At 33.9% G+C, this 12,734-nt stretch overlaps 1 protein-coding gene across 4 annotated transcripts in view; it reads left to right on the forward strand.

The window, feature by feature from the left end:
• Positions 1-12,734, forward strand: part of DMD (dystrophin) — a 950,620-nt gene that overhangs the window by 243,018 nt on the left and 694,868 nt on the right. For all 4 annotated transcript variants that reach the window (XM_030448312.1, XM_030448319.1, XM_030448327.1 and 1 more), the window contains exons 8-9: positions 55-236; positions 1,236-1,358. In XM_030448312.1, coding sequence (XP_030304172.1) covers positions 55-236; positions 1,236-1,358 — 305 coding nt within the window. The remainder of the gene's footprint in view (positions 1-54; positions 237-1,235; positions 1,359-12,734) is intronic.

Genomic DNA, 12,734 nt, shown 5'->3' on the forward strand with positions numbered 1-12,734 from the left:
ATCTGGACACTAAATGTGGAAACAGAAATTGATGCATGTTAATTTCCCTTCCAGACGTAGCAACTGCCTGTCCAGATAAGAAGTCCATCTTAACGTATGTGACCTCCCTCTTCCAAGTTCTGCCCCAGCAAGTCACCATGGAAGCCATCAGAGAGGTGGAGATGTTGCCACGACACTCAACAGTCACTAGAGAAGAGCACATAGAAGTACATCATCAACATCATTTTTCACAAGAAGTGAGTTGTTCTGCTTTTCTCCTTTCACCTTGTGGTTATTTCCCATACCTACCCCATAATTTTGATGTTAGATGGCCACTGGAAGGCAAAAAACACAAAAGCATAATGGACAAAGTCACTTTACCACAGACAAGTCAAATGCACTTGTTTGACTGAATGGTACTTTTATACTGCTTTTCACCTTGCACCAGAGGGTTTTAAATGTGCAAATATATGCTTGGCACTTCTTTTGCACAGTGATGAGTCTTTTGGTTATGAAAGGGAACCACAAGGAAGAACGCAGAAACTGAGAGAAAGTTTTTTGCATTTAAACAAAGATAGGTAGAATTTTTTTTTACTTTTAGAGAATAGCTGTTGACATTTCTCCATATTCATGGTACATTGTTAATCCTTTAACTTTTTGTTTACATTAACTGTATTTTAAGATCATCTGTTCTCAGGTCACAGTTGGTGTCCCAAAAAGCTCAAGTAATGCTTAGAATTAATTTATGCTTGCAGTATCAGTTGTGGTTTTTACTGAAATAATCAGTTTCCACTGAAGTGTTTAGTGGATTTTAGGCCTAAGGTAACTGTCTGTGAATTTAATCTGTATCTTTTTTTTTTTTTTCTTTTCTTTTTTTGAGGGGGTAAAGGGGGAGGGGGAGAAGCTCAGTCATTATCAGTCAGATCATTACTGTCTCTGTTTATTCAGGATCTACTAAAAGATTACTTGTTTTTTGAGCCTTTGCTTATAAATTATAAAGAACCTTCAATTTATATTTGTATTCTGCTGGTGTAGAGTCCTGACTGTTTGTTGCTTTTGGAAAGGATATCAGATTAAATGAGAGCTTTCCTTAATACCATCTCAATTTTGACTGCTAAAAACAAAATTTGCCCTTGAAAAAAATAATTGGCCATGACCTTCTTATTTCTCTTCATTTGCTGTTAAAATCATTATATTAGTTCCATAATGCATGCTTCAGTCCATGTCTCTTCTTTCCACCTCTAATTTCTTTGTAGATCAGAGTCAGTATACCCCAGGGACCTTCACCTTCTCCTAAACCGCGGTTTAAAAGTTACGCCTATACACAATCTGTGTATGTCGCCTCCCCTGACCAAAAAAGGAGGCAGGTTCCTCCCCAGGTCTGTCAGTGTTGTTTGTTTTAAAAGCCTGTTTATTAAGCTTGGAGTGAAAGGCTTTGTGCTTTTTGCTTATACCTGATCTTGGTGACCTGCTTTTTCCCCATTTTTCTATTAGCATCTGTCGAGTGGTTAGTTCTTCCTGTGTATTTCAGCATGGCTTGCAATAGGTGTTATTCTGACTGTTAGGGGTGAACAGCATTCAAACACAGCTATTTCAGAATTATAAACTGCTTTGTTTGCTATGGCATTTGTGAAAATTATACATATATTGCCATAAAAGAAAATTAGAACAAACCAAACATAAGCTGTATTTGGCATCTAATTATTGTATATGTCTCAGGTTTGATTATAGAAAAACAAGAACCATTGGTTTTCTGTTTTTTTTCTCAAAACCACATATCTATTGAACAAAATAGCAAGTGATGATATTTTTCAGTAGTTTACTGTAGTTGGACAGAAGAGAAAGGAAACATTAAATTTAATATTCTTCTAAATCACCTGAACTATTACATCATAACAGCTGGTCATTTAATCACAAATGGCACCATGTTAACATTCAGGTTAGGGTTTTGTGTGTGGTTTATTTGATTTTTAAAAAGCTACGGTAGTTTAATAGATCTTGTTTCAAGCAATCCTTGTAAAGAGCATTTCAGTAGTTAGATTTGTATGTTTAGCAACCATGAGAGCTCAAGTTCGCATTGTGTAATGCACTGTACTTTCATTACTTTGGGGAAAGAGGTCTGCGTGATTTTAGCACTACAGTATGAATTATATTGAGGATATTTATTTTCTGTCTAACTTGTAAAAATTTATTGCAAAATTACGCTTAAATTCAACACTGTGTTTTCAGATCTATTCTTCAAGTGACAGGTATTTTACTGAGGAATGACTCTCTGTAGAAACTCTGGGAAAGAAATCTTGAGCATATAAGCTTGATCCCTGCTACATTTTACTAACATCAAGTGTGTTGCAGTGATGATTAATACAACTTTTAAACAAGGTTTTTAACCTGGGTATAATTTGTTTGTCCTGTACTGATACTGGTTTGTTCTTTGCTTGTTACTATACTGATAATTAGAAGAATGAAGACTGGTAATATAGTTTTTTCTTGACCTACTCTTACTGTGTTTTATTGTGGGTTTTGTCAACACCCTTACAATCAAGCATAATGTACAAGTTGATATAATTCAAGTCAGTTCTACAAAACATAATTATTAAAATACAGTAAGAGTATTCAATTATTCAGTCTTTTTGTTCCAGTTCTAAGATCTCATCTATATGGATTTGGAAGGTTTATCTATTACACATCAACTTGTTATTACTTTAATATTTTAATTATCTGTCAATTTGGCAGAATCTAAAGAACTACCTGGAGTTGGATCCTATTATGCTAAAGCAAAAAAAAATATTAACACATGGAAAACATTCACTTAAAAATCTTAAATGGAAGCCTAATGATGAGATACTGTCTCATCATCAAGATAAGCTTGAATTGCAAATCGTACAAATTAATTTGCCAGTTCAGTATATCCATTTCTTAGTCTGTGGTAATGATTTTTGCTTTTAGAAGTGTATCTCTTGAAGAACAGACATTATCTAACTATTAAAAGAAATTTATGGTCGTGATAAAATAATGATAATTTTTTTCTAGGTACCTGAAGCTGATATGCTTTATTAGTCCTATCTATTTTAATTAAATCAAATCAAATAAATATTATTTCCTTTTCTGTTCTTAGTAGCCTTCCAATTTTTTTGCCAGCTACATTATGATTTTTGGATAACAGTTATGCAACAGCCTGTAGGATTTTCAGTATAATATAGGAGGCTGCATTAAAGAATACTAGATGAAGTAGGGTTTTTTTCATTGGATTTTGTTAAGTCTATGAAGCTGTCTCTCATTTCCATCTAGTTATCAGAGAAAATTTTCAGTAGATTTTTTTTAATGTTGGTCTTCTGTTGAAATATATGAGTAAATTTTTCTTTCCAAATCTCTACAAACTTCCATGTTACAGGACTTGAATATTTTCTCCAAGATACTCAAAGCAGATGCATAACAAGTATCATCAAATACTCTTTCACTTGCTTCTCTCTGGAGGTGCCAAGATTGACTTTAAAGTCCCAGTGTTTAATTGGGTGATATTTTGGAAGTTCTGCATTTTGAAGAATCAAATTCATAGTCCAAGCATGAGCCAACTGGAACTCAGAGTAAAAATAAATTAAATATGACCTCTTTCCAAAGATTTTTAATGTTATCCTCCAAATTTGACCATATATGCTATACAGTTACAGAATATGTTAATTGTCATGAATTGTAAAAATCAAATGAGCTATGATTCTCTGAGCTCTGTATTGGAATCATCTGTCCTTTCCCTTCTATCTTCTATACTCGTCTATTATGTCATGTTTCACTTTACTTTTCGCCATATTGAAACTGCTTAAGACTTTCACAACCTCTGGGTCTTTAAATTCACCCTTTCTTCAGGAACTCTTCATCTTCCCCTGTACTCAGCCCTGGTGAGGCCACACCTCGAGTCCTGTGTCCAGTTCTGGGCCCCTCAGTTTAGGAAAGAGATTGAGGTCCTGGAGCAGGTCCAAAGGAGAGCAACCAAGCTGGTGAAGGGACTCATGCACAGATCCTATGAGGAGAGGCTGAGGGAGCTGGGGCTGTTCAGCCTGGAGAAGAGGAGGCTCAGGGGAGACCTCATCGCTCTCTACAACTCCCTGAAAGGAGAGGGTAGCCAGGGGGGGGTTGGTCTCTTTTCCCAGACAACTCTCAGCAAGACAAGAGGGCATGGACTTAAGTTGTGGCAGGGGAGGTTTAGGTTGGACGTTAGAAAGAATTTCTTTATGGAGAGGGTGATCAGGCATTGGAATGGGCTGCCCAGGGAAGTAGTGGATTCTCCATCCCCGGAGATATTTAAAAAGAGACTGGATGTGGCACTCAGTGCCATGGGCTGGGAACTGCAGCAGTAGTGGATCAAGGGTTGGACTTGATCTCTGAGGTCCCTTCCAACCCAGCCAATTCTATTATTCTATAATCTGTTTGCCACTCACTGGTATACTTTCAAGGCCTAGTATGCTAGGTGCACAAATTTTGGCCATACAAGTCTTGCTTTGCTTAACTGTGACATGTCTTGAATTCACAAGATATAATTGTTCTGTCAACCAGTTCACTAAATGCCTCCTTGCTGTTTGGTCTCTGCTTGAGCACTTCTGGTCGAAGCAGTTAAGTCTTGTTAAATGCAGTTGTTAACATGCAAAGCAGTTCTTCTGCTAACAGGAAAGAACTCTCCTCCTTTACTTTGTTTAGTTAGGAAGTGTTCATTAATTCATGCAGCTCTTAGGATAGGAATCCACATCTCAAAACTGAAATCTTGGATTCTTTGTATCATCAACAAGGCCCAAGAGAAAATATTTCTCTTGGCTGGTTTCAGTTACAGAATGCTTGCCTGACTTTGCAGCTCTGTATTTTCTCTCTATATTTTGTCTCTAATGAGACAGTCTGTTTAGCTTCACTAAGAAAAAAAGGGATCATCAGGTGAATTTTCTGAGACATTTCAAAATTCTCATTTAAAATTACCCTCTCAGTTGTGTTTTATATTTATGAAAGCTCTTGGTTTTGTTATATTCAACTCACTGAACACCCGGATCAAGAAGAATGATACAGGTACTTTCCAATTTTTTTCCAAAAATGTCTTAGGAGAGCAGTTTCTAATACTGATTCCAGGCAAAACTCCTATCTCACTGCCATCATTTTGACTCACCACCTATTTCCTGAACTCCTCAGGACATAACATTTACTGTCTTAGAAGGGTTCAAATAATAATAAAAATGTAAAGCATTGAAGTATTTAGTAAAGAAACTTTTTTTTTTTTTTTAATATCTTGAAAAACTGAGCTGAAAATTGAAAGCATTGAAACATTGTAGATGAACAAAATTGGTGTATGTTTTGAGACTGGTAGTTTTGTAGATAAGTTTTTGGCAAGCCTATACAAAAGGCTGAATGTGAACCTGGCTGCCTTAAATTGACTGGTATTCAAAATGAATCCCATTGGGTCTGTATCATCATGGGCTTTTGTTCTTCTGTCAGTCCACATTTTGTTATATGAAATTCAGAATGTTTGTGCAGGATTACTCTTAGAATTTAAACTTAAAAGCTTCAGTAGAGTTGAATTTAAATCATTTCACCTAGTCATTAGTTCATGGGAAATTCCTAACTCTCCAGTCATTGCTCCTGTTTTGCAGAAGTACTGTAAGACATTTTTTTTTCTCATATTCCCTGATTTGTTATATAGATTCCAGAAAGTTACTGTGCTTTAATTCATAACTATGGCAACCAACTTGAATGTTACTAGCAACTTATTATAAAAGAAGCTGTATTAAATGCAGCACACAAACTTTCTTAGCCTTTCCCTTGAGATTTCCTTTGAAATGCAAAAAAATGAAGACAAAACTTGTACCTATTGGAAGAATTCGTAGATCAATGGAAAATTTTACCACATATAAGCAATTTAAAGTATTTTTCAGAGATAAAAATATAACATTCAAAATAGAATTATTATGATGTTTTATATTAGGTGAGCTGCTTTATATTAGGTGAGCTTCTCAATAGTGTGATAAAATGGTTTCATAATTTCAGGCAGCTTTGCATTATTTTAAAATTAGCTTATTAACAATTTTTCTTCAAGATTAATTTATCTAAATTTGACTTTAATAAAACAGAAAAGGCAGCAAGGATGATATTTTCTACTTCTTATGTTAGTCTAGTCATATTTTCATGGCTCCAGATGAGAACTATCAGTAATACCAGAAAAAAACAAAAAAACCCCCCCAAAACCACAAAACAACCCACAAAAACAAAATAAAAACCCAAACAAACAAAACAACAAGAACAAAAAAACCCTGAACCCCAAGAAATACTGCAGTGCTGGTATAGCAGCAGTAGCACATTTTATTCACATGGTCAGGACTGGAGGGAAAGCTTGCTCCACAGCTTTGCTGGTCGTCATCACTGGGAGAAGCTTCCTTGACTCCAATAGCTTCATCTCAGCCTTCTCTGCCTGATTTGTTGCAGAAAGTCAGAGGAGACATTTATTTTAACATGTTACAGCTTTCAGAGGATTACCTGAAGTGTTGATATATGAATATGATGAAAAAAAGAACGAACCCACTTTCTAGTTAGACCTACTTCTCTTGAGTTTTGATAACACTACTTTTGTATAGTTTAACTGAATTCCTTTCCCAGATTACACCATCAAATGACTGAATTTTCTTCAGATAAAGTAAAACTGAATAGCATTTTTAAATAAAGTAGCTTGAAAAAAAAGCAGCACTGGATATTCATTGTGCCCTTGAAATACTTCTGGCCAAGTGTGCCTGCAACTTTGAGGAGTTAATTAGCTTCATGTTTTGCTCTATTAGAAAATGGTAAGATTTCTGTGGATAGAACTTTTCTACCCTCAGGTACATATAATACTCTTCAAGATAAAATCTAAAATATGTTTGGTGCACAGCAAATGGTGCTGTGTTTAGAATGCAAAAGATGGATTTTGAGAAGTGAACAAATGTCTAAGTGCCCACTTCCATAGAGAATCAGTGGGAGGTTGTTTCCTGATTGTCCTTTTGCCCAAATTATTATACTGTGAGAAAGAAGATATCCATTTCCCCCATCGTATTTATAATAGCACTGGAACTGTATGTTTTCAGGGTCTGTGTGAAATGCCATAGATTGATTGTTAGCTCAGATTTGTAAGGCAGGCAGATCTGTGTGTTTACCTGAAGTAATGACCTTTGAAAAGGCCACATCAATTATCTCTACTGATCATCAAAGTGCCAGTTTCTTTCTTCCCCCTGGTGATCTTGATGCAACAGAAACTCTATAGTAATCTTTGTGGGAAGATCCTCCTTCTAAAATACCTGAACCATGTACTTCATGCTCGGTGTGAACATACAGGCTTCAGGTACAAGTGTACAAAGGAAGATATTAATAGATTTTTTCATATTCATTCCAAACAGCAAAGGCATTTGATTCTGTACAGACAATCACATTAAGGAATTTTGCTTTATGGTTTCCTAAGATTTAAAAGGGTTCTAAGCAATATCATTATAATTTGTGTCTGTTAATCTGAGGTTATCAATGACCTAGGGGGAGAAGTAGGAAGACTTCATACCTTTTAAAAGTAGTTCTGAAAGCACACAAGAAACAGCAATTGAGAACTTCAAAAATATACAAATTGTATAGCACAATACGGTGACTGGTTTCCATCCACACGCTTTCTACAGAAAGCATTTATTTTATTAAGACTTAGTTTAGCTGTAGCAAAAAACAATATGTATATTTTGATGGAACAAAACAGTCTTAAAAATGAAAAAGGAAATTTTAGTTGCTGCATAGTGATTTCATGAGAGCAGAAGCAGTGTTTTAAACTGGGTGATGGAGTGAGGCATCAAAGTTAAAAAAAAATTGTATTTTTTTAAAGGGTAGAAAAAGGAATAAGGAATTTTGCTTATGGTGTTGAAAGATCAAAGTTATCAATATAAAAGAGTAGTAGTCTCTTATAGAATGAGTTCTGCAAAGTATTTTGCAAGTTTAAAGTGTACTAGAGTTTCTATCTGAAGTAGTGCCAGAGAACTGAATGACAAAATACTTTTTGCAATTTCAGAGCACAAGTGCACTAAAGAGTGATTGCAGGCTTTGTATTTTTGTTGTCTTCAGTTTATCCTCTTAATTTCTGTCCTTTTGACTCAAATGGTCTGGTGTTGGTGACCTAATGCAATTACCCTGTAACAGTAAACTAATGCAAAATGTGAGCTTTGGGCAGTTTCACATGGGTCTTAGTGGTCTACCTTGATTAGCTGGAGAGAACACTGCTGCTGACTGAAATATCTGAAGAATTTTCAACGTGCAAACTGTGGTTCAGTTTCTTGGTAAAAGAAAGATGTTTTGGTAGTGATGCATAATATCAAGGTGATCTATTTTTAATTAGAAGGTTATCTGAAGGCACACATCTTTGAATTCACATCACTGCTATAAAAGTTTGAAAGCAGAAGTAGAACATAACTTTTTAATAGAAAAGAACTTTCTCTTAAAGCAAAAGTGTTTAAAGTGACATGCTTGACTCTACATATCAGTAGGCATAAGGATATATAGTAATTTCGTAGCACTTGCTTTTTTTCTGTTGATAATGCAATTTGCAAATGTTGAGCTGATTATTTGTCTTAGTCTTAGGGTGAAGGCTTTAAGCCAAGAATATCTGATCTAGTATAAAATGGCAATTACAAACAGCTTGTTTTTTAAGCAGAAAATGTTAATTTTTCTATTTTACATAATTTCACCACTGGTATTTAATTAAAAATAGGCTGATATTAATTATATGAATATAAATAAAGCTACTGGAAATGTTTGCTCTTTATAGAAACTATTAGTTGAAATGCAGTTTTCCTGTACTTAGTATTATTTTACTTAGAGTAGCTGGTTAAGTTTAAAGTTGACAGTAGGATCAAGAAATAGATTCTAAAACATTGTATCTACTCTATAAAGTACTGAGATTTGATGAAGCGACTGAGTAGTTGCATGAATTTCCCACCCAAACTACATTTCCAAGTACTGTGAAAAATTGGAAATAAATTCTGATGCAGAACACATGTTGCATGTTACTTCAGCCCCTTTATGTCATTGCATACTTCTCAACATGATTACCTACTATAAAACTTTCTCTAATCTATTTATAATTATCCATTATTTACAGAGCCCATCGTTTCTTTCCACATATTACATTAAAAATTAGCTTTCTCTGACCTCATTTATTCCTTCTCGTATTCTTAATCACAATGTTTTTGAATCTCTGTGTCACCAAGTAAATGTTTTCTGTAATGCCACACCATTTTTGCCTCCTCTAGTCTTTTGCTGGCTCTCCTGTTTCTTTTAAATTCAGTCTCAAAAGCATTCTCTGCTCCGTTGATGTCTTTTTAAATTAAGTTTTAACAACTCATTCAGCTCATTTTAAAAACTCATATTCAGCCTCCTAATTTCCCTAATTTTAATTTCTCTTTTCACTGTTCAACCTTTTCTCTGGCTTTGTTCCCATTCAATGGACATGTACAATGCTACTAAAAATGGAAATCTGATTTAATAGCTACAATTTATAGTCACGTTTTGGGACATTTCATTAAATATTAATACATTTCTAAATCATACGGGGAAGCTTAATGTTGCTTGGCAAAATTTCACCTGTAAAGCACCTCTTATTTTCTGCCACATGAGGGGTTTCAGGCAAAAGTATATGATCAAATACATATGGATTCTGTTTCCATGTTTTATAATAATTTGAAGAACTGAAATAATTAATTTAGTTCTAGGAAAATGTAACCGAAAAAAAACCCAAATCTCAACAGGTCTGCAGTACCAGAACTAGGAAAATGCTTATTGCTAGATGTCAGCAGAAAAGGGGAAAAGTAGAGAATTAAAAGACAACAGTGAGCAAGAATATGGCTACAAAACAGTACATTTATAATGTATTTCTTTCAGCTGACAATTTTGGAACTATTAGCATCTGTTAAAGAATTTAGAAGCTACACAAGCTAAGCAGTTGCACATTGTCTCTATAAAAAGAATATTAGAATCCTGTAACTTATTGTTCTTGAAAGATACTTTCATGCCCACCTCATTAGTAATTACATCTGAGTTCTAAACAAATTCCCTATTAACAGAACCTGAAGGTAAGTTCAGGTGACATCATGACAAATGCCCTCACAGTTGTTACATTTTTGTTTAATAAACATGTTTTATATTCTAGCCAGTTATCTGAATTATAATACAATATGAACTTCAAGCATAAATGTTTGAGATTATAATGGTCTTAAGTATATTTTTTTAATCTAATTTAAGATACCTATGTTTCATTATCTCTAAATAACAATGCAGTATAATTTGTAGTTATGAGAGAATAAATAATAAAATTCTATTTTTTTTTTATATGGTACATATATATATATATAAGAATTATTGTCTCTGAAATAGCAATAAGGTATTAATATTTCTCAGAAGTAGTTTTTCATGTCAAAAGTTTCAAAATAACATGCAATAAATATATAGCTGCAAAACAAATTTGACCTACAAAACAGATTATTTGAAGTTTTCACAATGAACTATTACCCAAAAATATTACTTTTGGCATGGTAATTCAAAATGCAATGTTTTATTCCACTGTTCTTAACTGAGCTAACAATGTCAATATTTTGTTTCTGTTACAAAATAATGCAGCTTTTTTGGTTGAAGATATTTTTATTTATTTATTAATTTCCTACTCCACATTTTCCTTTGTTCTGAGAAGGGGACAAAAGCTCAGATTGTCAGTATAATTCTGAAATGTGAAAGGGAAAGACAGTTAATAAACAGCTTAAGCAAAATAAAGCAATCTAAACATCTTTAGTTCTTCTTTTTCTTATATAGTGGAATTTTGAAGAACGTTTTATAAAGAGTCAAGTTAACATCAAGCAGTGGAGCATAAAGATATTCTAATTTTTGCTTTTGTACACCCCCAGATAAGTTTCAGAGCCCCTATAGCAGGTGTTTGCGACAACAGAACAGTTTAAATTAGTCAGAGCAAGGGTTTTTTTTCTTCCAGTATTGTTTTCTGTATCTGTCAAATAATGGATACGTAGGAAGGGGAAAACAGGTATGACTGATCAAAAGTATTGAAACACCTGTGAATTCTCACTTACCTTCCACTGATATGTGGCTCAGAAATTTCCTGAGCTGGAAATAGTGTCGTTATATTCAACACTCCTCAGATGATGTTTATCCTGTGCTTCCATCCAGTTGCTTGTCTTTAAATATTTAGCAGGTTTTTATATAGCTTTCAGTATGTCCAGAAATACTTTTCCATAGTTCCTGCTCTATTCTCTATTGAAATATTTGTAATATTTCTTCATTATTACAGAATTTATAAATCTTGGGTGTATTAAGAGAGAAAAAAATCCCCGTTTTGAGATGACTGCTTATTATTTAATCTCATTTCCAACTTTTAATTTATTATTCACAGCATGTAGCTACAGGAAGGGTAGTGACACTACAGAAATTGAAAAAATAAAAAACAAACAACTCCAAAACACATTAAATCACTCAAACCTCTTCTGCAATAGCTTACTTGTTAGCTTTCATTTTTAATTGAACATAAATATTCTTTGAAGTGGCTTCTGTTGAAGGAGAGCACCCTAACAGAAGCTAAAATATACTTAGGAGAAGTCTATATGTAATAGAGATAAACCTCATAAGAGCCATAATGGAGTATTCAGCCTGTTCAAGCGAATTTGACTATTTAAGGTTTTAGATGACTGCAAATCCACATTTTGAATAATGCTATCCAAGTTTGAGAGCCTCAGCCTTAACTTCACAGAAACTAATCAGTATGTCTAGAAATTGTCTCTTGTCTCAGTCTTTATTTCACAAAATAGTCATATTACAGATGTATCTATAGTTAATTGTTCTTGATACTGATGCTTTTGAAGGTATTTTGATATTATGCTGTGTGAATATATAAACAAAGTTTTGGGGTTAAATATGCTAATTGTGCAGACTAGATGGTTTTAATGAAGATCCTGACAAGAATTATCATGGTTTAGAAGTCCAAAATAATAGCAGAGCTGCTGGCTTGCTTCAGTGATTAGAACAGGGTGAGAAATTGACTTCATATTTTCTTACATCTGAAAACAGTATAGGTTATGGATGTGATATATTTGAGGTTATCACTTGGGTTAAATTTTGCAAAATACACTTCTTAATTAGTTGCCATTGGAGGGAACTAATTAGTTTGCCTTTATTGATCTCAGAGTGCTAAATTCAATTTAGAATACAGATCACTTAAGATTTCCATGGCTTCAATTCCACGATGTATGTTAGAATTTTATTTTTGCAGGTTACTTTATCCTCTAGTCTTTATAGTTTTTCTTCCCAGGTACCCATGTGACAGTGTATGTGGTAATTTAGATTTTGATCTCAGGTAGGAGACCATTACTCTGTCCTGTAGTACTAGTACATGGAGACTAGTATTCTAGCAAGAATATCTGCATTTTCAAAGGCTTATAGGTTCATTGCATACATGTGTACTAAACTAATTTGTTTATTTTAATGTGACTTCTATGCTGAAATTAATTAATTTGTTGAATTGTATGCATTCTAGTTTTGGAATGTTAACTGTATTAATATAAAATAACTAGAATTGACTTCTAACCATTGAAGCTGGGGAGAAGCCACTGAGAACCCATATTGTGTATTGAAAAAAATAGTTCAGTGAGATGATTTAGCTTTGCACACTGAACATTAACAGTAAAATACAGTATTACAGTGCTTTATTAAATGCTGTCCATTCTGTGCAT

The sequence above is a fragment of the Calypte anna genome, chromosome 1 (assembly GCF_003957555.1).
Source record: "Calypte anna isolate BGI_N300 chromosome 1, bCalAnn1_v1.p, whole genome shotgun sequence".
NCBI lineage: Eukaryota > Metazoa > Chordata > Aves > Apodiformes > Trochilidae > Calypte > Calypte anna.